A 27,333-nucleotide genomic window follows, 5' to 3' on the forward strand; every position below is an offset into this window, starting at 1 on the left:
ACCACTAAAAGACGGGGAACAGACTAAGCTTCATCTAGAGGCAATTAAGGCTATTTTTGTTTATGCATCTCCTTGTATGCAATCCAGTAGCGATGATTTGGGAATTAACTCAGCTTTCAGCTTCTGCACAGAAGATCATTTTTATTGTTATGGAGACAAAACTTGCAAACCTGAAATCTCCCTTTCTCTCATTACTATCGTAAACATCAGCATCATGCTCCCCCTCCTCTTTTTGTTTTGTTTTGTTTTGTTTAAAAATGGTACATTCTCAACCAAGTGCTACTTTGTCTCCACCAAGGAGAAATGAATGAATTTTTACAAAGGTTTATAAAGCACACAGTATGAGAAAATGCTTTGTGGGAATAACTAACTGAAAGAGACAAACACTTGCAAAATAAAACTGATGATTTGAAAGTGAGCTGTTGCTGGTGTCAATATATGGATATATGGTTAAAACTAGAAGGAAAAGAGATATTACATTTAAGCTATGCACCTGAGTGTGCAAGCCATAGAGGGGTTGAAGAAGCATTAGGAATTCAGGGGGCAGTCAGCACAATGCAGTTAGACTATAATGACCTTTTCATGTTTGGATGCCTTTTCCACCATGACAGGCTGGGTTTTCTTTTGTTCTTTCTGTGTGTACAGCAAGCAGCTATGGATTTCTATAGTCTTTATGCCACTTGCCACAATCGGATCTTACAGAGAAAGCTCATGCCAAAGTGAACTGTATAAGCTGTATCACTAGTCACAACATTTGCCCCTACCCTAGTGTTATTCCTTTCTCTCTACTAACTCTCCAGGTTGCATGCAAACACAAAGCTAGAGTTTCTGAAGAACCAAAGGAAGGTACAAACCCCAAAGAAAACCAGGCTAGATATTCTTCAGTGAGCTACTATGAGAAGGAGGACCGGATTTCCTGTTTCCCTGATGTTATCCAGGACTACCATTTCATTTAATGAGCCTGTTTCACATAGTTCAGCAAAATCAAGCATCAAGAAATAAACTTTGCTATTTGGTTCTGAATCTACAGTAACCATGTTTTACCTTTTCTCTCTGAATTGCTTTCTTTTTCAGGATTTCAGCTTCTTCAGCTGCTTTTTTTGCTTTCATGTATTCTTCTCTCTTGTGCTGTATGAAATTAAAATTAAAAAATATTTTCCATATGTACATAAAAAGAACACATAAGGTAACATGACTCTTGTACAATGTCTTTCAAAACTGGAGTGTATTTGATGAAAGTTTCCAGATTTTTTCTTAGAGACATTGAATAAAGCAGGCTGTGTAACTGCTGCTCCAATATTGGCTTTGGAAAGGCTGAGAAATCTGTGACTGATGAATGGGCATCCATGCAAGGAATCACACAGATGATTGATAACTTACAAGCATTTATACCTTTCATAACAGGAACAACACATCTACTACCTAGCACTGGATGGGGGTGGTATGTTGATCAATTAGTGAAACAGTAGGCAGCACGCTGGAAGATACAGCAAGGCTTATAAGTGTCTTTACAACTGTACTGGTTATCATTTTAGATATGATCTGTGATACTGTTTGATACATATTCATGGGCAGATTTCTCATTTTCTTTGGTGAAGATCATTTGTTTCTAGTTTTCTGCTGTTTCCTTCAGGTTTCATGAAATTCTTTTGTTGAGCAGCTGTGAGTTCATTTTATAGCCATATGAAACACTTCATGAAAAGCCTTTTTTGGATTCCTGATATAAACAAACAAATTTATTCTTCCTGACCTTTTGTTGGTATTTAGATTGCACGAGCATCATTTGCTGTTTTTGTCTTGCTTCAGCCTCTGATTCCTTTCCACCTTAAAAAAAAAAAAAAAAAAAAGTATAAATTGCATTTTGCATGAGCATTTAAAGTTAAAATGCCAGTCATTTCTGAACAGAGCAATATAACAAATTGAATGTATGCATCTACAGAAAATTTTTCATAATTACAGTAGCTGTCTGACATTAAAGAGAATGGGCAGGAGACCTTTTTGATCATTTTATCCATCCGTCAAAAGCACTAGCTTATTATTTGCAGAGCATCCACTGTATCATCCACTCTACCAGCAAATATATCCTACTGTATATGATCAGTTTACTGAGGACCTATTCCATTTTCAGAAGATCAGTCATGCTTTGCAGATGAGTCTTGATTTTCAGATCTAGCTCACCCTACCTTTGCTCAGTTTATCATGCACACATATTGAATCAAAAACTTTACTGGCCAAGAGTTTCTCTTTTATCAAGTTTAGGAGCCTGGAGTTTCTACCAGCTGTAATGGGATGCTATCATTTGAGGATCTTCTTAGCAATATCATGAGGCTTGAGGAAGGATCTGCTTTCTGAAATGGAAATCAAAACCTTTTCCACAGACCTCATATTCATATCCAGCTAGCAGAAGGTGTCCTTTCCAGAGGCAAAGACTCTCTACTGAGACCATCTAGACCTCTGGCCGTGATGTTCAGGCTTTGAACAAAAAAGTAAAAAAAAAAATAAAAAAATAATAAAAAAAGAAAGCAGAACAAATAGAAAGTGCTAGTAGCAACCAAGGGATGGGAAGGAGTGCTTTTGATTCAATTATTCTGCTCTATTATATTCTGAAGTATTTTCTTGCTGTAGGAAACTCAATAATTTATTCCCTTGGTTGTTGGAAACAAGCAAACAAACAGTAAAAACAACAGCAGTCCCCACTCCATTCTGAGGATGAAGGCTATATTTACACCTACTGATTTTCTGCGAAATTCCCCACTATATGAGCATTACTTCAATATGATCAGGTGGACCAATCTGTGCTACCTGGGGTGCCTGAAATATAAGACAACCATGCTAGATCCTTTAGGATGGATCACCCTTGACTAAAAGTAGTGTTCTCCCCTTACTAATGGAAGACAGCCAATCTTTACGTGACTTTGTGAGGTTCAGCAAGTGGGAGATCAATTCCCTAAGCACAAAAACATTCTCATGCATACAAAAAGCTCTGTAGGATTGAGCACTCAAGAATGACTGGCCATGCAGGATACAAGCAACAAGCTTACAGTAGCAACAAGCATACAGCTGGCATCGTGAAGTCTGGGAAATAAAATTGCTACTAAACAACTTCTGAAACCTTCCAGATGCTTGGTATTTCTTTCTTTCTAACCTGCTGTTGTCAACATTTAACACACTTGTGTTCACTGTCTGTTTCTGCATGTATTGCTAGATATCAGATCTAAATAAGTATTTTACTTATCATTAATTGCCATTGCCTATAGCTTTTCAGAGAGGTTTAATTCCTTCAAGTTGGTTAGACTGTAATCTGTCAAATGTTTCACTAAAGTCAGGTTGTGTTATGACTGGACAAATTTATACAGTATGATGGAAAAAAAGGCCATTGCATTTAACAGGCATGATTTTTTTTTCCTCCACTCATTGCTTATGGAGGAGGGTGGCACTTGCATCATTCATTGCTCTCATCCCTCCACGGTACCTGAAAGTTTGCCAGTCAAATACTGCAGAGTTGAAATCCAGAATACTTATTTCCCTATGGAAAGCACAAGTGTAAAGAAACTTCAAGAATTCTCTGGTGATTTGGACTACATGGGTAGTCTCTTAAACTCATTCTGAGAAAATAACATTGGATACTTTTTTTACCTTAATGAGTACATACAGTTGTGAAATTAGAGATGCTAGATTTTTTTTCTCCCTCCTTGAGCTCTCTTCTGTTCCAAATTTGTTCCTCTGGGAATGCTAAGATCTAATAATCTTTGCACCTTTCCTCTTTGCAGAAACACTGAACATAGTGCATGTGTCTCGGTCTCCAGGGGTCTTTCTAAGCGGCAGCTAGATGGAGACTGAAGAGTTCATATAACCTCCTTGAATTCTCTCAGAAGCTTTTTTTTTTTTTTTTGCTTTTTTTTTTCATCTTTATTTTTTTAAATTCACTTCTTTCCTTGGGAAGTTTTTAAATGCAGTGAGATCAGAGGGAAGTTAAGGCCCCCCACATCCACTGCAGGCTTCCCACCACGTCCCCAGCCACGCAGCCAGCCTGCACACTTCCTGAGCAGACACCACACACCAACTTTCTGTTTTTCAGATCTCACTTTCTTCAGCAATAAACTTTGTGATCCTCTTGGGGCACAAGCATATCTTCTAGGACTTCCTCACAGGTAGGAAGCAGCTAGTACACATGAACTCACCAAGACTACGTCTGGCCACACGACTGCATGTGGGAGGGGAAACACAAGGCCTGACACCAACTTGCAGAGGTAGGATCACCACTGCCAACAGCTGGGACTCAGGCTGGAACTGGAACCAGCATCACCTTGACTCCAGAAACAAATCTGGACTAAAGACAGTTCAGATTTCTGAATCTGAAATCTCCCACCTGGTATCAATTTTTATGTGCACAAAGCCACCCCAGACTGATCTTGGGTAGCATGGCTTACCAGCTTCATTCCCAGGAGGTCAAGGCAGACAATAACCTGCAGTGTACACCCCCAAAACCCTTACAACAGCCAAAAGAAGGAAGAGGAGCTCTACATTTATAAAACTAATAAAGGCATCATTATAATCATTCATTTTGTCATAATGAATTTTGCCCCATTTCTACTAATGCAGGCCCTCAAGGTCATCCCACTTTGCTGCTCTATATCCTCATCATGTTCTATAAGAACGATGTTTTCAACTTTTGTCTTGTCAGCAAGTTTCATCAGCTTGCTCCTACCTTTTGTGCCAAAGACATTAAAGAAAGATATTAAAACAAGATAGGTCTGAAGACTGATACCTGAAAGCATTTCTAATAACCTTCTCCTTGCTGTAGCACAACCTGCAACCCTATTCTCTATAGAAAACTAACGGTGGGTTGTTGGCTTTTTTCTTTCAATTTCTAATTAAAACACACACACAAAAAAAAACCAAACAACAACAACAACAAAAAAGCAAAACCTTAACTGTCCCAAAGCACTATAGTAAATGCTTTATAGTGGTTACAGTTGAAGAGATCTACTACAGTTCCTCTCACTTGTCTAAAAAAAAAAAAAAAGGTTGGTTGTCTTATCAGACACATCAGCTCAATTCAGTGTGACCTAAGTTCATGCAGCTTTTTATTCCTGTTTTTCATTTACCTACCCTTGTAGTTACTTTTTATAAAACTGGTAATACAGAGCCTCATGCATGTGTAGCCTGCAAATGCCTGAAGCTTCAGGGATCACTTTTACCTCTTCAGGAGCCAGAAATCAGGGAAGTATGTGTACTGTCCCCTAAACCAGAGGAGTTTTTTTTTATGGATAACCAGAGGGTCTCCAACATATGCTGTCCACCTGCATGCTAATGCCATATGTGCAGCCCCTCTGACACATCAACCAATCAATATTACCAGCGGAAGGGCTCATCAACCTCTTTTTTCCCAAATATAACTATAGATTTTCTACACTGATGTTGACAAATTTCTTGAGTGACATTCTGTGCTGTTTTGTTTCAGAAACATCTTCATTGTCATGACCATCAAAAAGCACAGAGCGCATACAGCAGGCTCGTGTCAGCCCTTGTTAACACCAAATCTCCTTAATAAGTAGTATAAGAGAAAAACAGTGAAAGATGTCTTATATCGTAAAGGGTATGTGAGCATATATAATATGTATTGCATAAAACAAAAAGTACGGATTTTCCAATTCATAATAGCTGATTTAAATGTCTTACCCAGTCTCTGTGGAATCAACTTAATTGGCCTTAGCCTGTGCTCTTCCTTCCAGCGCTCCAGCTCATCTAGCTCTTTCTTAGCAACTGAACAGGTGCAAAACGAAACAAATATGTGGAAGTTAGAAGCCATCCTAAAAAGCACATAATGTCTTTAGCTGCGTATAACAGTGAAGACTCATCTAGGAACAGACCCACTTTTTCTGAAGGCATGCAGACACCCCTGCAAGAGGTTACACAGTCACTGGAACAATCAGATGGAGAGGCAAATATTTTTGTTAACTTAAAACCATATGGTAAGTACTTTTTTCCTCCTGACCCTGTTTCTTAAATAAAAACAAGAGGTATGCACAATTCAGCTTCAAATTAAGACACTTCAGCATTTATGTCTGCAGATGAGCTGGGTGCCAAGCTCCCAGTGTATTCATTGGAAATCCAGTCAATGCAGCCAGAGGCATTGGGAGACTTGTGGAGCCAGCCCTATGCTCTAGGATGGCTGGTTGATTAAATTGTTCCCCAGATTTAACTGACAGAGAAAAAGGCAATTCATTTCATATCAAAGTCCACAAAATGCATGAGAAAATGAGCTGTGTTTTAAAGTAGTACCTCAGTTACTCACTTGTACTAAACACATGAACCGTATTATCTAATGCCAGGCTACAGCTAACAGATGCTAGCACCAGTTCTTCTCTAACATGATAAAGCCAGTCCATGGGCAGGTCTCTAAAGAGTCCCAAGACTGACACCAGCTTCTTATTTCAGCTTTAAAACAAGCCCTTAGGTTGGGATTGGATTCATTGAGGCCCCATTTCTGTGAATATTGAAAATGGAAGCACTCTGCATGCTTGAGACCTTGCACAAAGTCAAACAGACCTTTACTAAGGCAGCAGGACCTATCTTCTTAGAGTCAATCACCTATAAGATGACCTGCTTTTATTCCTCCTTCCAGAGGATTATGGTTTGGTTCAGGGAAAGTCCATTTTCTTTCAACCAAAGGAAATCCCACCCCATGATAGGCTGCTCATAGAGCATTTCAGCCAAACTCATGATGTTTGAGAAGAATTGTTTTAATTGCATTATTTACTTGAGGGCTCAAAACTTGAGGAGTGCTGACTGACATTCCCTCAGCTGTCATATTCTACACAAATAAACAGCCAGGGGTGCAGGACTGCAGTGTTTTGTCATGTTTGTACACAGAATTATTTTCATGGCTCTTTTGTAGTAACTTTGGCCAATGAAAGACTTTTAACACATGCCTATTCTTTCTTGTACAGCTTCAGGATGTTCCTGCTTACCTACTTTCACCAGTAAGACTTGAAGCCAAGCAAAAGTGACCTTATATAACTGCAGGTGTTTTGCTATCTAAAATCTTTCCCACCTTCATTAAAAGATCCATATACAATCTTTAAGCAGGGATTCAGGAAACAACAGATGGTATGGATCTAGTTGCTTTAGCTTCCACATGAGAGCACTTTCAAAAATATTTCTTTCTTGTACTTTTCTTCCTCCTCCCCATAACCTGAAGAGTGTTCAAAGCTGGGTTCTCCAATCTAAATTCAATCTTACAAATTCAGGGTTGAGTTAATTCCAGATGAGTCTTGTACAAGTCAGCTTGAGCAGCTACAGCACTGCTATTACCAAAAACTTGTTCCCGAAGAAGCCTTACTATGCGTGCAGTTTAGCCAGATGAGAAGTTGAACTTGAGAAAAGCCTACAGGGTGATGGCAAAGGCTCATAGCCCTGGCTTTATACTTACAGCTGCAGACATAAAAGTATTGAAAGGATGCAGATAAAAGTTGCAAGGGTGATAAAACACACACAAAAATAAACTTATTCAAGTAGAAATAATGCATTAGACATCTCAACTTACTTTGTTGCAACTGATTTCTTCTGGTTTCATCTGGGGTTATCAAAACGTACGAGTTGACACTAGAATGAAAGAAAACAATGTCTTATTTTTCCTGTCTACAGAAAAACAATTGGACTGGAAGGGGTTTTCTTCATCAGTGAGGTCAGTGTTCTGCTGTTGTAACAAAAAACAACAACAACAACAAAAACATTATATCAGAACCAGTTTTTACTTTGATTCAGGTCTTCAGGGATTTTTGGTAAATATTTTAGGAACACAGTTATATTTGCAGTTGGCAGTGAATACCAAGTATAATATTTTCAGAAACTCTTAGCCCAGTCTCCATGTTTCTTATTAAGTCTCACTCTAGACTGCAGACCTCAAATCTCAGCTGTTTCAAATCAAATCACTTCCTCAAATCAAGAAGTTCCTCTTCGTAGAGGACTACTTCCCCAGCGGCGCTATTGGTGTTTTCCAGTACGGCTTGCTCAAGCACAGGTCACACTGTCTATAGGGAACAGCATCGGTGTTGGTTGACCCACCCCATGCCTCGATGGCACTCAACTCCTCACAAATTCAAAGGCACATTGTTTGGCATGGACTTAGGTGACTTGCTGCCTGACCAAGCCTCAGTTTCCTTGTCAGATTTGTGTTTCTCCAGAACCAGGAATTCCTCAGGCATATTTATTTTGCTGTCACGCCTCAGGTCCGACACACTGAATAAGGGCTGAGGCCCTGTTTTGTTAGGCTGAATTCAAAACACAGTTGCTGTCTCAAAGAGCTATCAATCTAGCGTGACAGCAAAGAAACAGAACAGGGCTCGGAGTGTATTAGAGACTGGAGGTGATCAAATGAGTGATGAAAACATGTCAGTTTCACTCGGAGGAAACAAAGGTTTTTAATCTACAAGGTATACTGTGTGGGTAGGAGTTTGCACTGCCTGCACTCCACCTCAGCAAAAGCAAAGCCACAGGGGTGCAGGTTCACCAGCCGTGCACTGAGCAGAGGTTGGCTCCACGTATCAGAGTGTGCTCACATCTCTGCAGCGTTCGGCACAGCTTTAGATGCACATGTGGGCACTGGTATTTTATTTGATGTTATCTTTGGGAAGGCAGAAGGAGAAGAGCAGAAAACAAAGACTAATGAGAGATGAAAACTGTGCCCCTTGAAAGAAGAAAGGGCTAGAGGACAAGCTAGGAAGGAGAGAGAGCTCGGTTGGCTGTGGAAAAGTAATGAGAGAAGGAGGTCTGAGACAAAGGCTAAAAAGAGGAATGAAAATCATGCAAGGAGATCAAAGTGCAAAAAGCCGCCTGCTGCCATATCACTGTAATTCGACATTTGGGAAGGAAAGCATTTATATCCAATTACCTCTTTCTCTTTGAAGACTTGTTCTAGGAGGATGTGGATTAATTTGTGAGATTAAACTAGCAAAGACAGAGCTGTAAGCTTTAATAGTGTCATTTTAATGTGGACCTTTCCCTGCCTGCCTGCTTCCTCTGGCACCCAGTGAGACTGTTCCTCACCTCTCCACCAAACCCCAGGCCTTCAGAGGCAGGAGCAAGGTAGCAGCATTGCCCTTCCAGCATCATTGCACAATTTCAACTATTACTTAAAGGAAGTTTTGACAACCTATCTTCCTTTGCATGCTTTAGCATAATGTTCTCCATTACTGCCCCAACAAGCTGCTGTACAGCTGGTCAGTGTCAATAAGTATTATTTTTTTCTTGGCTTTTTCAGGTATTAATATCATATTTCTCTCAAATTCATACAAAAAAAAAATATTGCATACTTTTTACACTGCCATCTGTTTGTCAGTGAAAAAAAAATATGGCTGGAATGGTTAAGTTGCAAGACTATATACTTCTCCCCCTCAAAAAACATTGTTGCATCTAAGACATCCCACTGATTTGTAGCATAAGGGGCAGAAGAGTTTTTATATCATTAGATGTACCTTGATGACATTTTTTTTTCTAAATTAGGAATTCAATTAAAAAGACAACGAGGAGCTCTGTGTATCTGCACATGTTTAAGAACCATGATATCAGCTCTAGGCTTTATGACACGATAGCCTTTGTGCCATGAATCATTTTCTTTATCTGCTTTTGCTTTTTGGCTGGAGGAGGCCAAGGTGGGGCCACTCTCCTGATATCTGCCCATGGCCGTTATCCAGGAGTTCAGAAGGATGGCACATGAAATATAACAAAGATCAATCAGTTCTTTAAAGGGGTAGAAGTGAGACCAGTGACAGGAAACTAGACCTACCTAGAGACAGCCCAGCTTTGTTTTCCGAAGAGTAAGAGTCACTGTGGTTAAAGAGTGCTTGTTTAAAACCTGGTTTGGTTTCTATGTTATTGAAATAAAAGCAAAGTTAAAATAAAATGAGGATTTAAAATCTCTGGTTCAGGAATAAAAAGGAGAACAGGATACTTTGGGTTTTCTTTTACCTAGTATTTATACAACATGCTCTATTTTTGGCCAAAGTAATATATATATATATATGTATATACATGTATATAAGCATTGGTGAGCTTATCTATTTTGATAGTGCTCACCTTGGTCTCTCTGGAAAGATAGACATGTCAGAGTATAACATGGGGTATTGGGACTGGGAGAAGGAAGAGCAAACATACAGTAAGATTCCCGTGGGATAGGTGAAAGCCAGGGATTGAACCCATCCTTGCTTTTCAAATCTGCAGCCACAGGAGGAACCAGATGAGCTGCTGCCCAATAGACTCTACCTGCCTACTGGTTCTAAAGCTAAAATTCATATCCACACCGACTGTCTCTCATTTTCTTGATTTTTATTTTATTTTTTTTTTATTTTATTTTTATTTATATTTTTAAGGAAATAAAGTAAAAAATCCACCAGAAGCTTTCAATTCATGTTTTAGCCAGTTTGTGGGATACTGCAAATTAGTACTTTGTCCAGACAGAACCTCTGATCCAGTAAAGCCTACAGAAAATGCTACAGCCTCTCAATTTAATATTTCAGGCAGTTTCTGAGTTGCCACTGCAGCTTTAAGTCTGGAGTAAATTATCCTACTTACCTGGATAGCAATTAAGGAAATGTGAAGACTTTAAGCTACCAGCAGTGTGCAGACTTTTTGTACTTTATACCAATACATGAAGTGAAGTTGAAAAGATTACAGAGAATTTTACTTTTCAGGTTCCCTAATAATGATTCTTATTGTTCTATGACTTAAATCTATCTTTGAGGTATGGTTGATTTATAAATACGAATATGGAAGTCACTGGGAGTGGGAAGAACATCTTACCAGGCTATAGCTCTTCATAAAAGAGAAACAAACCCTATTCTACCTTTATAAGTCATATTAATCTTGATAAGACTTTTTTGGTTATTTTTTTCCCACAAAAAAGGGGAATGTATTGCCTAATTACTTAGACTGAGCAAATATTAACTATTGTGAAAAAGTTATAACCCAATAAGAGAATGCATCTGTATTGGAATAAAACTCAAAAAGCAACCTCATATGAGTTTTCAAACACATAGACATCAAATATCTCAATAATAATAAGATTAATATCTATAAAGCAATATATACAAATAGATAGAAAAATCTTTCAATCAGGAGAAACATACAATACCCTCACAGAAAATCTGCAAAGATAGCTTACAGTTTGAACTATCAGCAACACTGAGCAGCAACCATGTCTGCAATCTTAAATTTGTAAGCCTGTGGGCGACTTGACACATTTAACTCACGCTACTCAAGGACTAGCCTTCAATGTTTTCAGGGCATAGCCTTTGCGCTACTTTCTTCTAGGTTTGTATACAATAGATTATTTCTGAAGTTGAATAAACACATGAGAACTGCTGTTCACCAATAATGTTTTTTGCAGAGCTGTGCCCTTCAGTTTTTCCTCGAGCCCACTCCAGCCAGCTACCACTGGGGAGCCTTCCAAATGAAGTGTGAAATAGTTTAAAGAGTTACAAAAGTAATGGCTGTTATAAACTATTTCCAGTTCCACTGTGTTTTATATTGCTGGTGCATCAGTACATGAATGCCACAAAGCTGAAAGCTAAATATTTCGCTCTGCTAAGCAATGTGCTGTCTGCATTCAATAAGAGCCAGAAACCAAGGAGCGTGCAGGGGAGAGCAACACAAACGACTAAAGCTTGGTGAAAAAAAAAATAAAAAAAAAAAAAAAGGAAGGTTTAGTATAGAGGAAGGACTGAAGGGAACCCTCGTGGGGCTCCAAATACATCTGCATATGAACCACTGAAAGGAAAAGGTTCATTTCTACTCAGTAATCAATGAAAAAAGAAGCACAAAGGAAAAGTACACAGGCATGTAGACATGTACTTGCACACATTTATGTGCATGACTGTGGGTATATGCGTGCATACCTTTTCCTTTTTTTATAGTAAATGTGCTTAATATATAAGCTTAAGGCTCAAGATACAAATGAAATACTGCATTAAACAATATGTTAAGACTGGCTAACTTTAAGAGAAGAAAAGAAGAAAAGGAGCAAACTGCCAAGGACAATCATAAAATCTTCTTCAAAGACACACTGTGCTGAACTTTGCATCCAGTTACCAGTAGTTGTTTGAGAATAGTCAAGTCAACACCACCACAAAATATTATTTTCACTGAGGCTCCTATGCCTGATGGAGCAGCCCATATGCTGCTAAACACCACAAAAGCTGCCACTACAAGACTCCAAACCTCAATGAGCAGACAACTGTCCTGTAGGTACCTGTATGTTGCAGTGCACAAGCTAATGATAACCGACAGCCCTAGCATTTGACCTCAGTCGTGCAATACACTTTGCACCCATATGTACAAATCTTGCTTGGAGGCTTGGGACTTTGGCTTTCCATCTGTATGAGCAGCACTATCTTACCAGTTTGCAGCTCAGACACAAAAGTGAATTACTGGGGCTTAACATTATACACTGCCTGAGTCATCCTAGCTTTCTTAACATGAGAGACCGAAAATAAACTGCTTTTAGCAGAAAATGTTTACCACTGAAAATCTATGTTCATGGGTTTTGTCCTGTACTTGCCACAGGCTAGGAGTGCACTTAATTACCACAGTTCAGCTGATGTCTGGAAGTTTATTAAGCTAAGATAACTCACTTCTGTATCTGGTCCCTCCGTTTAGCTAAAGCTTTCATTAAAACAACATTTTTGCTATAGTTGAGGCCTAAGGATAAAACAAAGAGTTAAATTCTGGAGACGTGAACTTGCACTGGGAACGAGTGAGAAGGAAAACAGCAGCAGAGACAGGCCCGGGAGAAAGTTTGAGTCAGAAACAAGCAGTAAAGCAACAGCCCCGCACTCAAATCTCAACTCTCAGAAGCTGCTAGAGAACTTCCCAAAGTTAAAATCAGGTCCAAAGAGTAAAACCAAAACTCAGAACTGAATTTCCCAGCTAAGACTCAGCAGTTTGCTTTGCACTTGGTGTGTGATAGCACCACAGGAAGAATGGCAGGTCCACAAGGGGAGATTTAAATTGGAAATTATGAAGAATTTCTTCACAGAAAAGGTGGTCAAGCATTGGAACAGGCTGCTCGGGGAAGTGGTGGAGTGCCCATCCCTGTAGGTATTTAAGAGATGTATGGACATGGCACTAAGGGACATGATTTAGTGATGGGATTCAGTAGGTTGATGATTGGATTTGGGGATCCTGAAAATCTTTTCCAACCCAAATAAACAGTAAATCAAACACTAGACTCAACAAAGTCCATGAAATCCCTGCTGTCAGACACACTTGTATTTATGCTGTCCCCTAATAATTCATTTGCCTTAGTGCAGCACAGTGCCAGGGATGTGTCGAGTGTTCGAGTGTGCCAGAGTCAGCTGGAGCACCTGGAAATCAACAGCAGAGAGCATTTATATTGAGACAGGCCAGGCACTGGGCTTGGCAGCATCAGTGCTGAGCTGAGCTAAGCCCCACAGAGGTGTTTGTGTGTTGCGAGCTGAGCAGGTCAGACTACCACATGAAGATTGAGACCTAAGCTAGTGGCATGTTTTCACCTCCACTTCCACCACTTTCTTTCCAACAATATGCTTCTCCTCCACTCCCGCTCTACCAAAGTACTGGTGTCCTTTCATTGCCCCCTGCCCATGTGCTATTTTTCTTAAACATAGCTCCTCATCAAGCTATGCATCAAGAGAACAAATCCAACCTCACGCGAATCAAGATCTTCCTAGGTAGTCTTCTAATGCAGAGCTAGGACACACACACCCCTTAGGAAGAACCCAGCAGTCCCCAAATCTTACTGCATAGCTATCCTCCTACTTAGACTCAGCCACTGAACGCTTGACTGGAGGTAGGGCTGGCTACTGACAACACCAAAGCCAGGCATCTCTGAATCGCCCCACCGTGCTGCAAAGATTAGTACATCACCCTGAAAGATACAGAGCTGGGAGATTTTGTCCCGTGCAGCAAATACCGCAGTCAACTCTAAACAAATTGTCTGTAATTCAGATTACATATACACCAGTACCACCAGTGGACAAAGGAAGCATTTAGAGAAGAAGCCAGTTTAATAGGCCAATTCAGAGTTATTAAAAAGAAGAAATTTCAGATTGTGAAACAAAATAATTTTCCTAAGAACTGCTAAGGACACTCTATCAGCAAAAGATTAAGAGGTGCTACAACACTATAGATTTTCTTTTTAATTCAGGATGAAGATTGGAAAAGGAAGGAAAGAAAGCCCTGATGGATTTGGCTCCTGCAGTCAAAGAATAACATTTCTCAAGTCAAGCATTCTAGTAACTGCTCTCCTTTCACACTGGACAATAAAGGACTATTACCAGCTGTGTGACAATATATCTTCACATTTTATTACTTTGAATTTGATTTTTTTTAAATGTATTTTGCCAGGACCAATATAATTCTTGCCAGGTTTAAAGACACCATGGACAGGCTGCTGTTGCTGAATGGGGGCAGGGACCATCACAACCTTTTTCTTTTTCAGACACCAGCAATAGTTCAGCTTCTAATTTCCCCACTTTCCTCCACCTTTTCTTCTGTACAGACTTTTGTTTCTGAATAGATATGAACAGGGGCAATTTGGGAATTCACTTTCTACAAGTTAATTTCATGGCACTTAGCAGACAAAGTGAAGTAACTTAAATGCAAGCTTATTATTATAAGCAGTTTCAAGCACTTGTCATCCTGGTGTTTTTTCTTCATAGCCTGAAACCACATCTTGTACAGAACTGGAGGGGGGCGATGTGTGAAGTTTCATTTCAATTTTGCATTTGAACAAGTATTTTTTGTAACTTAATTAGAACCACTTTATAATCACTTCGCAGCCTCAACATATCATATAAGAGCTTTTCCAAAGTAAGAGACAAATTACCATCTAATACCAGTTGCCCAACTTGCACTTTTTTGGGGAAAGAGTAAACTTTGATTCGGCTGGTGGGTGAGGCTTTAACATGTCACATCTCACACATATTTCATGTGTCCAGTCTACATAACCATCACCTGATCCCACACTGAGATGCTGCTGAGGTGTTTCCCCACTTCCAATTGCTCTGAAGCACAGGCTGAGACTTTGCATGGAAACTACATACACACACCCCCTACTCGCACACAGGCTTCAACAGAGGCTCAGACTCCTGCTTTGTTGGCATCAAGACCAGATCTTGTCTGTTTCTGGAAAATAGTAAGCAGCACACTGACTGGAACGGAGCCACTTCTTGGCACAGAGGCATCCTTCTTGGGCCCCTCTTGTTTCCTTTGCTACACATATACCAGAAAGCCTTCTTAACTAATGCTTGTCTGTAGGTTTTTTAATTCTGCTGCCACCCTTTGACATTAACTGTCAAACTTCTCTGTTCAACTCTTTGTTAACCCTGAGCCTAAAAACCTGGACTATTCTGAGGGTGTGCTAGTATTTTAGTTTGAAGGACCATGTCCAAAGGGACCCAGAGACAAAAAGTTGAGTTAGCTTTGCCACCTCTGGAAGGATATTTTAATATGAGAGCTGGCTTGAAACATAACTTGAAATAACAGAGCAAATATTTATCAACAGATGTAATAGTTTTAAGAATAGAAGACTCCTCCTGCCTGCTTCAGCATTTCAGATACTTTCTACCACTTTCATCTGGGTTAGTTAAAGAAATCCCATTTTAATTGTCTTCATCTCATTCACAGAATCATTGAATAATACAAGTTGGAAAAGACCATCAAGATCCTCAAGTCCAACCATCTGCCTGACCCACCAAGTCCTATCACTAAATGTGTCCCTCAGTGCTCTATCCACACACTTCTTAAATACCTCCAAGGATGGAGACTTCACCACTTCCCTGGGCAGCGCATTCCAATGCTTGACCACCTGCTCCATGAAGAAATTCTTCCTGATGCCCAGTTTAAACCTCCCCTGGGACAACTTGAGACCGTTTCCTAATGTCCCATCACTTGTCACCTGAGACCTCAGCAAAGAGACCAACACCCTCCTTGCTGCAACCTCCTACCAGGTTGTTGAAGAGAGTGATGATGTCTCCCTTCAGACTCCTTTTTTCCAGACTAAAGTTCACTCATCTTCTCCTCATAACTTGTGTTTCTAGTCTCTTCACCAGCTTTCGTGCTCTTCTCCCCAAGGGTAGTGAAGAAACCCCAATCTCGTTCACTTCTTTGAGTGTTTGTTTCCCACTCATATTACATGGTTCCTCTTTGACCCAGCCTCTCGTTCATTCCTCTTTCTCATTAACTTCATAATATTGCAGACTTTAATTTGTATACTCCTGGTTTAGAAAATAATTCACCATTACTGCTTTATTAAGATGTGCAGAGAGAATCTTTCATCTCACATAGTGAAAAATATTGTGTGAAGCCCTTGTAGTAGATGTGTACCAGCTTTCCCTCTGCAAGTATCATATAAACATGAAACAGGACTTTTAATTATTCTTCCCCAAAAGCTTAGCTAGTTTTATAGGGATTCCATTATCTAGTCAAAATCTTTGTGGATATATTTAATCTTGCTGTAAATTTTGCAGGGAACTCAGGCGAACCAACTGATTAAGTATCTACTTAACTTTAACTAGGGGGTTGTACCAAGCCTTGGGCAAAGACAGCTACACCCATGGGAAAACTCCTGCTGCTCACCCCCAAGAAAAAAAAAAAACAAACAACAACAACAAAAAAAGCAAAACATTGCACATAGGACAAGTACCTGAGCTGCCTTCACTGTGATGTGGATATATGCCAGTATGCATGAAGGCAAGGCAGAGGGTCCTTCATGTTTGGAAGTGTCAGGAAATAAACATAGAATAACTTGAGAATGGCTGTTTGCTTTCCTGAAGGTGAGTTGTTAAAGTGCTTGAGGATTTCCAAGCAGCCCAGCTCTTAATAGTCCATGTATTATTACTACCTAGTAGAGTCATTCACGGGTTACAGTGGCAAGCTGCTGATTGCTGCTCATGACCAGCAGTCTGCCAAATCTCGCACAGCCTGGCTCCTCCTTCTTCAAGGAAAGGAAACTGAAACAGCCTTTAGATAGTGAAACCAGTTTCCATCAGCTGCATTATGAAAGATGGGGGAGAAAAAGCAAGGTAAGCAAACTCAGTGCACAATAACAACAACATTACATGCATTATTACTAGCAGCTCAGAAAAAAATGGTGAAAAAAAAAAACTTTTAACAATTAGTTTTGGTCAGCTAGGCATGTGCACAAAATGCACACCTGCTACTGACAATTTTTGTTTTGCACTATTTTTGCACGTTAGAGCTTATAAGGTATCTAAGCTTGTCACTAGAAAACCAGAGGTGGACAGGGCATAGATCCCGGTAAAACTTAAAATGAAATTCAGGGCTGAAGCTTTGGTTTTACTTCTGTCAGTATGAAGTCGTTAGAAGCTGTTCCATGTCCTGGATTGCATTCAGATCAGTGCTGGAACGCAGCCGACATCCGTCTCTGCAGCCAAAGGAAGTATTTTTGCACTTCCCAGGATGAAATATTAGTAGAGAGAAAAACAGGGAGGTAGGACCGGATTTGGAATTCTGGTTAGAAAGCGATGCCAAGAAGCAGATGCCATGTACAGCAATACCAAACGCACAGAACTGGCTGCTGCTATCACACGTAGCACTGATGCTGTCCGCACACATTGCATATAAGCAGCCCCAGGTGTGAGCCACACTGTCACAAAACCTGTTGGAAGACCTCAGGTGCCATTTAGGAAGCAGTGCTGGTAGGTAGGCTTCTCCAAGTGCAGGAGAACATGCTGCTTTTTTGCCCAATCCCTTTCACAGGATCTCTGTAAAGTATTCCTACATTTACAGGTGTGTACCTTGAGCAAAGTGATCTCGCCTAGTAAATCTCACCTAGGCTCCTTTCTACTTACTGCTGCTCTTGCTGCTGATGGTAGGCTGATGCTTGGTGCCCTTCCTCCTCTCCAGATGTCATCAGCTGCTGGGGTTTTCCAGCCGCCTCTGGTTGATTGTTGTAACCCTGAGAGGAAAATGGGGTACTGGAGGCAGCAGCTGTCCTGTACCTGCTGCCTCCCCTCCATCCTCCAACCCCAGACATCCTTGTCAGAATGGAGCAGCTAAAGCTAGGGAAAAGCCCAACACTGACTTCTTTCAAGTAAGTTTCAATTCCCTGTAAGACCCACCCCCAGCTGGACTCGCAGCCATAGGACATGCAAATCCACAAACTCCTTTCTGATTCATCCTCCAGATGAGGCTCAATTTGATCATCTGAACCACAGCATTGAGTAAGACTGGAGGTGGAGTCATGAGCTGACAGCAATGCTGATTTTTGCTAATAAAACATACAAGTAACACGTTGTGCAATCTTTGAATAGACTGATAAGCAAGCGGAGGTCTGGCTGAAAGCCATATTTCTGACAATTTTTTACCCCAGCACTTCAAATTTCCCAATGAGGGAGGGGAACGATGCTGTTCATTATCATTATCAATCATTATTATTATTTATTATTGGTTTAAATTTTTGCAGGAGTGTACATAGAAAGATAAAAGTGAAACTAATAGCTAACTAATAATAGTCAGCTAATCCTAATAATAGCTAATCCTAAAGTGATGGTCATACAAAATTCCAGCTCTACCTTTCAGTTCTGCTCAGTCAGATTATTATTTTTTTTTAATCTTCCTAATTCTAGCTTGTGAAAAGAGAACAAATACATGATCCTTTTAAGCAAAAACACAGATCCTCTAAGTGAACACACCTGACCAGCAGTACTGTATCAATCAGATGAGGCACCGTGAAATCTGGAGGGCTGGTGAAAACTAGGAACCAACTTAATATCCATAGTACAATAAAGATGTTGGGCAGCTCCTAACTCAAGGAAAGCATACTAATAATGCAACTTTATGGAACAGAGCTAAGGAAATCCAGCTCCACTCTGGGAAAGAGTGTGTGCTCTGCCGCATGTCTTCAGGAACTGCTAAAAGAGCAAGGGGCCCCACAAAGGGTCTTGGAGTAGTTGTGTGGGCTTACTCTTTTCTGGTCTCTCCAGAGAACACAGATATTTTGGCCTGGATAGTGATCAGTCTCGCATCAGAAACTTGATGTCAGGCAGTTGAAAATCTGAGTCATCCCCTAGTAGTCTAGTAAGGGGTTCAGGTAGGTCAGGAGGCTTGAGCCTTGCTGTCCTGATTCATATGGGCTGCCAGTTACAGCTGGGAAAATCTCAGTTTCCCCTTCATCTTCGCAATTTCTTTATGTACAAGGTGCTAGCAAATGAAAGCAAGCATCAGGTTTAGACCCTTATGTAGGACTGTGGAGTCCTACGTGAAGTTCAGAACAAGTGTTTGGAAAGTCGTGTCTGAGGACAGCAAAGATTTGTGGCCCAGCTGCGCCTACAGGCATTCAACTTGGTAAAAACCCAGCTACAACATCTGTATTCTTCTTAACCCATGCAGATTTATGTCTTAACAACCCAAATTTAATTACAGAAATTGATTATAATGAATGCGCCTACTGCTGCTGTATCTTCTATCCCACATTGTTATGTAAAATTCAGATCTAATAACTGCTTCCTGCTGAAACTTGTAAAGTTCTGGCTCCAAACAGTAACTGTAGAACCTATAGAGGTTACATCTATTTGAGCATCTATATTGCTCAAAAAGAGAGGGATGTAAAATGAAACCAAGCACTATAAACTCAATCACTCATGTTGCTTCAATGGTAGTATATTTCTTAGTCCTGTTTTGGAAAAAGATACATTAAGATGAAATATCCCCTCAAATAATAATGTTTTGGGGTCACAGCAGTATCACCTGGGGCTTTCAGGACACTTGTATCTAAGTAGTGTATAGTATGGATGTGTACTGGTGCCACTAGGCTCCTTTTAATTCCTTCTCACCTAGTGGAGGTTAGTCTTAGGTAGCCTAGATATGATCAAGTCTGTGATATTTGGATTTAAGATGAGGTATCAGTTTCTGGCCCTATTTTATTCAGCATTATAGATGCTAAATAAATGCTAATAGAGTCTGTGCTTCCTAAATTTCAGAATAGCAATGCGTGCAGCCTCCTAAAACATAATCTCCTGCCAAATCTCAACTCTTCTCAAATACTCCAAAAGAATTTTAGCACAGTACTTAAATTTTTCCAGACTCATCAAATATTGGCTACTGTTTGTATTTATAGTTGTCTTACATCCCTAATTGGGTCAGATGCTGTGGTGTATTGTCCCTTTCTAGCAGACAAGCACCCACACAGCTGGCTCCACTTCCTCCCTGACAGTCGAACAGGGGAGAAAACAGGAAAAAGGGTGAGAAAACTCATCTGTCAAAATAAAGACAGGGAAACCACTTGCCAGCTATTGTTGCAGGCAAAACAGACTTGACTTGGGGAATTTAACCTAATTTGTTGCCAATTAGCATAAATATTCCATTACTGATTGGAGTACTGGGAAATCAAAAAAAGACAAACATTTAAGGACTTTGGGAAAACAGTTTTCCTCCAACTTGTCCAGGCTCAATCTCACTTCATAGTCCTCTCATTCCCCACCACTTTAGCCAGTCTCATAACGCTTGACAGCATATGGCTTATACCACAGCCAAGCACAATTGGCCTGATTACACTTAATTAACAAAGAAGGGCAAAAAGCGCATTTTTTTTTTCTTGTTTTTCCTTTTAGCTTTAACATGAACTGCTAAACATATAACATAGATGTGTCTTGCTGGTAAATAGGAGTAAACCATGCTATTAGACTTCCCAGAGATTTGACTCTTTGCTTCCAAAAAAATAAGAAAAAAGTAAAAAAATAAAATTAAATTTAAAAAGGATTACCAAAATGAGAAACTGGTAGGCAGAAGGAGAGAAGAGAATAACTCTAAGTTTCCTAACAGTTACCATGCTTAAAAAACATCTTCTGTGATTTTGTTGCTGTTGTTGCTGTTCTTTTTATGTCTGTAAATGTAAAGCTCTGTTTCCTCCAGCTATTAACATTTTTTTCCTCTATTTTGCAGGAGAAAAGTTCTCAATGATCTTTCATTTTAAATTGAGAAATTCCTTCAGTGGAGATGTAAAACATTAAGAATCACCACATTCCTTCCCTCAGCTGTTTTTACCATGAAATTGCAATAATATAACTAAATAATTTCTGGATAGGAACATTTTATATTGAACTTTTATTTCCATCTCAGCAGCACCATGAACTCTTCTAAAAGTGAAAGATATCAGAGATCCTTTCTCTCTATAAAGGATACTTTCAATCCTCATCAGCCACTTCATCCTTTTCTGGGGAATGTCAGATGGGATAGAACTCTCTTCTATAAAAGAAATAGTACTAAAAAGGAAAAACAAAATAAGTATTTAAAACAATGTCAGAGCCCCTACCTCTCCTTCCCTGAAAACACTTACTCATTCTTCATTATTTCATTGTTGGTTTCTGGATTTAAAGTTTTCACACTTTTAATTTTTTTCTACAACCATAGACACTTTTCATTAAAAGCTAGGATCTACATTTAATCCGAAGAGACTACAAGCCTGAAGCCTGAAGAAAAGCATAAAATTGCAGATGACTTTTGAGAAAGACAGACAGGACAGGCTAGATTTCCTACAGCCCCACTCTCATTTTTTTCTCAGGAGTCAGCATATCAGGAGGCCTCAACTGCTGGAGAGCTGCTTTTCTGTTGCTGTCAGCTAAAATATTTGGCCCTACATCTGAGTGCAATACTCAAAGGTTCACATACATAGTTTTTTTCCTTGGATGTTTTGGCTAATTAGGTAAGACACACACTGCACTACACTACTACTACATGTAATTGATCATTGGGAACATCTCTCTATATTTTAGGGGAATGCCAAATATACACAGAAATATACCTATAATTAGCATTGCATATAGAGTCTTTATATACTGTGATGGCAAATTGGAAATTGAATTTTTAAAGATGCATTTGTTTTACTTTACCAAGGTTTCTTCTGGCTGACTACTCTAGCTTGTTGTCCAATTAGTCATGAATGGAAAACCTTAAAACCAGAAAACATGGTAACATTCAGCTCTGCTTTTAAAATACTTGATCTGAAACATGCTTACGGCAAGCAAAATATCTGAGCTCACTCATAGACCAAAACCACAAAACATTAATATGAATGAATGCTGTAGTAAGACTTTGGTTTTGGGATGCAGTCAGCTTTGTGCACTCCACTTAACACGTTCTGTTAGGAGCAAGATTGCTATGTGGTGCCGACAGTGTGTTCCGCAAGGTTTATAGCACTAATTGCTACAGCTCAGGATGCTGAACAAGAGAAATTTCACTGATCCCTGGAGAGGTAGCCCCAGAAGGTGGGCAAAATGTTACACTTGGCCAAGATTTATTCTTGTTTGGATTTAGGACTGGAATTTGTCAGGCTCAGCAGAAAGAATGTCATTAGCTTTGACAAGTGTGTGTGTGTGTGTGTGTGTCTGTGCTGGGTAATCTATTTAGGAGATGTAAAATGCTGCACACACTTCCCATTTTATTGCAAAAAGCTGAAATTGACAGTACCTGTCAAAAACTATCATCTTCCACTCTCTGAAAGAAAATTGACCCTTGTTTTCTCTGCACTATCCTCCAGCACTAGAGCAGGTCCACCTCTCCTTTATCTAATACCACTTTAGTTAAAGGAAGAGGAGATTGAAAATATAATTGAGCTGATGTCCAGAACTTGCTATATTGAGGTCCTGAAGTAGTGCCTGAAAATTATTGGTACACATTAGATATAGGGTATTCTTATGCCCAGAGAGTGCTATGCATATCTATATGACTATATAAATAATAGCAAAATAAATCCGGGTTATTTAAAAGGTCTGATGTTATAAAAAGCATCAGGACTACAAATGAGTGTTTTATGCCATTAAAAATACACGTCTGTAACAAATCTGTTGGGAAAGACAATTACAAAATCAACTGGTAAACTATACAAATGTTATTAGAAACAAAGGTCTCTTACAGCCAGTGCTCCACCATTTTGTCCAGAAGGAAAAGCCCTTGGGAGGTCTGGCAACATTAACATAACATTTTTAAAATTCATGAATATATTTCTTCCTTAACAGTTTTTTAAAGTGGGGACTGACTTCTGCATAAATTATTTTAACACGCTTACTCGCAAAAGGTACCTGAGCCTCTTGCTGTATATACATACCATCCTCTCCACCATGTCTTCAAGGTATAATTGTACTCTTGTAATTCCTGAAGGCCATGATTAGTTCCAGCTTAGGATTTCATATAATATATTTCCCTGCGGTACCTAGTCAACCAAAGGCATCATGCAATTATGATGGTACCTAGAAAGAACATTACATTCTTTATTGTTTAATGTTTCAGAATATGTTACTTAAAGAAATTAGGAGAAGCCCACAGCCCATGCCTCATTTTGCTTTTATCGTGTATTGCAGTAATTAAAGAAACATACAAATGCTTTTAGGAGCAAGGAACCCTTCCAACCTCTAATCCTGGTGCAGTGCCTGGAAAGATTCTTTCCTTATTCATTTGTATGCACATGACAACTCAGCAAGGCTCAAGTACTGATTCTACCAATTTTATATGATACGCCTTATGATTTTCTTGATAACTCGTAATTATACTCCCTTCTCTGCATGACCTCAGAAACTTTAATCTTCAGCGTGAAGCTTCAGTCCCTGCCATTCTCATGTCACTGGTCAGCTGCTACATTTGCAGGCACTTTGGCAACGCTCAGTAGTAAAGAGTAAATCCAAAGTCCTTGTTATCAATTTCACAAGCTTTAATCTGGTTTCTGTTTCTCCTTCCTTCCCGACAGAGATTCTTGCCAGCATTGATCCTGACTGCAGCGCGGAATGCTGTAACACAGACTGTTTAGGCAAGTCATTTACAAGAAAAATATGCAGACAATTAACTTAAATGGCATAACAAATATGGACAACGCTGCTACACATTAATAGTGAAAAAATGCTGGAGCGTATCAGTGTTTAGGATTACATTAAAATAGTAATGGACAGATTGTTTCTACCAGTACCATCCTGTGCACAGCACAGCACGCAGCTGTGCCATGCTGTGAGGAGCGCAGGGAGACAACCATAACCAAAGAGCCAGCAGCTTTCATTCCTCCCCTCTTTGCTTCCAAGGGAAATGACTTAGTGTCTTTCACTCCCAGGAAAGGATTGATTTTCCTTGTGTTGATTGACTGGCTGGCTCTGCTTAATCTACATTCTTCTGGAGTCTCACTGTTCAGAATGTGATCATCGTAGCATAGCTGGTGATATGAGGAAGACATTCAGAGCAATGTTTTCCATCTCAGAGCTTGACCAGACATATTTGGATGGACTATAATGTGTCACCGTGTCCTTAAAGGCCAAGTTCTGCTACCCTTTCAATGCTGTAAGATGCTACTGGAGTTCACTGATAATAATGTCCTTGCAGAGGTGATCAAGGAGCTGACAAGGGGAGATGCTCTGCTGGACCCAACACTGAAAAAAAAGGGAAGAACTTGCCAGGGGTATGGAGGTTGAGGGAAGCCTTGGCCACATGATACTGAGATGTTAGGGCAAACAGCAGGATCTGGACTTGAAGAAAGCAGACTTTAGCCTGTTCAGGGATCTTAGAGATCTGTTTGGAAAGATCCCATGGGATATAGTACTAAAGAGGAGTCCAATAGAGCTGTTTGATTCTTAAGGATCACCTGCTATGAGCTTAAGAGCAGTCCATGCCAACATGCAGAAGTTAGGCCAGAGCAGCAGGAGGCATGCATGGATGAACAACCTGCTCCTAACTAAACTCAAATATAAAAAAGTGTGCAAGAGGTGGAAGCAGTGGCAGGCAACCCATGAGAAATACAGAACCCATGCCCAAACAGACACGAGGTCCTTTGCAATTCTAAATTGCAATTCTGTGACAAGGCCTTGGGTCACCACATCTGTAGGGCTGTTCCAAGAATTTTCCACTTGCCATTTACACTAAATATTTGATGTAGCATGTTTTACATGGTAAATATCTTAATTGCTCTGCTATCTTCAGCTAAAGATTTACACCACTGTAACTAGCAGTAGTAGACTCTTCCCTAAGTTACTATAGATACGCTGAAATACTAAGAGAAAAACAAAATAAAACAACCCAGCAGAAATACATATGCTGTGCCACTGAGGTATATCGCTTCAAGTATAATGTTAAATTTTCACAAGTAGTTGCCAATTTTCAATAGGCAACTCAGATTAGTACATATTAAGTACAACATCCTTGCATTGTGGTCAGCTGTTGACCAAATGTCCTTGTGGACAGCTATTTCCCAGAGCTGCTTGTCCTTGATGTGCTACCAGCAATCAGAAAACTAGTCGCATATTTTTGAAGTTACAGGTAAGGTATTTTGTTGTTTGGCTTCCCTTTCCAAACCTACTCGCTTGCTTTTGATTTTTGATGTTATTAACTTTTGCTGGTAATACATTCATCATTTTTCTCTACAAAAAGTTGGAGAGGACAAAAAGTAAAGTAGGTAGTTTCATTACTTTCTTAGGTGCTATTACCAAAAAAGAAAACTATACATAGCAGAATGAGGAAAAAATATTTTCTGCAGTCTTTCACTTCACAGATTTGCCTCTTACTTTCCCCTGCTCTTATTTGTTTGGCTTGTTTTTATTTCCTACCATTTCAGATTTCTCTCCCAAACAAATACAATGTTTCTTCTCGTATAGCAGATTATCTTTTGTCAAAGAGTACTTTCTCATCAGGAGAGACACAGATTTTCTAAACACATTGCAATAAAATGCAGGAGAGGAGAATTAAGGGGAAAAAAAGCCTACCCAGTTCCACTATTTTAAATTTATTACTTTTAAACGGAGTTTGCTAATCAAAAAGGTAGCAAGTGACATGCTACTCTGCATTACTTCTATGCAAATCAATGAACAAAAAATGATCAGTTGGGGACATCTTTATTGATTTTGAAATAGGTTTCAAGATTACAAGAAATTCAATTCCACTGAAAATTTAAATATTAATCATATATGATCATATGTTATGTATTGAATGAAGTAAAAAGGTATATATTTCTTCCCAAATGAATCATCAGACAACTTCCAATGACTTCTGTGCTGCAGCAAGTTAAATTTATATATCCGTCCGAGATTAATGAAATGCTATTCTCACCTTTACAGCTAATAGCAGCTGTACTTTATGAAGATACTTAAAGATGAATTAAAGTAGTTGCCTGTCAGTGTTAGAGAAGATTGATAAGTATCAATCAGATATACAAAATCACAACACAGGCTCAGAATGATGTGTCTGAAGAAAAATTACTTCGAAACAGGAGATAATTTTTTATTATTATTTTTTATTGTTGAGTTCCAGGGTGTCCAGACAATTCAATTCCAGTACCAGTACTACAAAGGTAAGACCAAGGATGAAGTAAGGGCAAAAGAGGTTGAGTTATGCTGCATTTTTGAGAAGAGATGGCACATTTTAGTGGGTGATACAGGACTAATGGTGACCAGCAACCGCTGCATTTGAAATATCTCTTGAAGGTTTTCAGCAGGGTGAACTATGACCCCCAGCTGCCAGGATTTTCAGGACATCAAAATATATTGATAGATACAGACATCAGCCAAGGTGCAAAAATATAAATATTAAAGAAGAATTTATTTATTCATTCATTTATTTATTTTTCCTCCAGATCTAACTTCCTTTATCCTTTCCTTTGTAGGCATCTTCCCCCTTCTAAAATCCTCTACTCTCTGAAGGCCGACACAAATAATTTCTGCCTGGACTTCCTTCCTTTCAAGTGTTTTCCTTCTTGCGCTTCTTACCCTAATTTTTAACGCATAAATTGTCCCTCATCCCTTTCTCATCTCCACCCTTTCCCCGTTCTTTTAGAAACGGTTTTTTTTGGGTTTAGAGCAAAGAGCCACCCGTCTGGTAGCCCCCCAGCTCCTCAGGACGGCTGGAGGACAACAGAAAGGGACAGGGACAGGGACAGGGACAGGGACAGGGACAGGGACAGGGACAGGGACAGGGACAGGGACAGGGACAGGGACAGGGACAGGGACAGGGACAGGGACAGGGACCCCCCCTCCCTCAGGGCCCCCTCAGGGGGCAAAGCACAGCGCCGCGCCCAACCGCCCCTCCTCAGCGCGGCGCGTACCACCAGCGGTGAGGTGGGGGGAGCTCCACTTCCACTTTAGGTATGAGCATCCTCACGGTAATCTCAGCTATAAAGCCGAGGCCTCAGCCTCTTTTAGCAGGATCTTCAGTCTACGCGAGGCCGGCCACGAAGCGGGACGAGGAGGTGAAGGCCGAGTCTCCATCTCACACTTCCCCCCTCCAAGCCGCTGTGGTACCGCCCGCCCCGCTCCCCGCCAAGGGGGCCCCTCCCCCTGTCAGGGCAGAGTGACGCGCGGCGGAGCTTCG

At 40.0% G+C, this 27,333-nt stretch overlaps 1 protein-coding gene across 1 annotated transcript in view; it reads right to left on the reverse strand.

Moving 5' to 3' along the window:
• Window positions 1-18,037, reverse strand: part of EPSTI1 (epithelial stromal interaction 1) — a 49,619-nt gene extending 31,582 nt beyond the window's left edge. Inside the window, exons 1-5 of the mRNA XM_032205230.1 lie at window positions 17,853-18,037; window positions 7,550-7,608; window positions 5,683-5,766; window positions 1,751-1,824; window positions 1,045-1,128 (exon numbers count right to left, since the gene is read on the reverse strand). Coding sequence (XP_032061121.1) covers window positions 1,045-1,128; window positions 1,751-1,824; window positions 5,683-5,766; window positions 7,550-7,608; window positions 17,853-18,037 — 486 coding nt within the window. The remainder of the gene's footprint in view (window positions 1-1,044; window positions 1,129-1,750; window positions 1,825-5,682; window positions 5,767-7,549; window positions 7,609-17,852) is intronic.
• Between the last annotated feature and the right edge of the window lie 9,296 nt (window positions 18,038-27,333).

This window comes from Aythya fuligula, chromosome 1 (assembly GCF_009819795.1).
Source record: "Aythya fuligula isolate bAytFul2 chromosome 1, bAytFul2.pri, whole genome shotgun sequence".
Taxonomy (NCBI): domain Eukaryota; kingdom Metazoa; phylum Chordata; class Aves; order Anseriformes; family Anatidae; genus Aythya; species Aythya fuligula.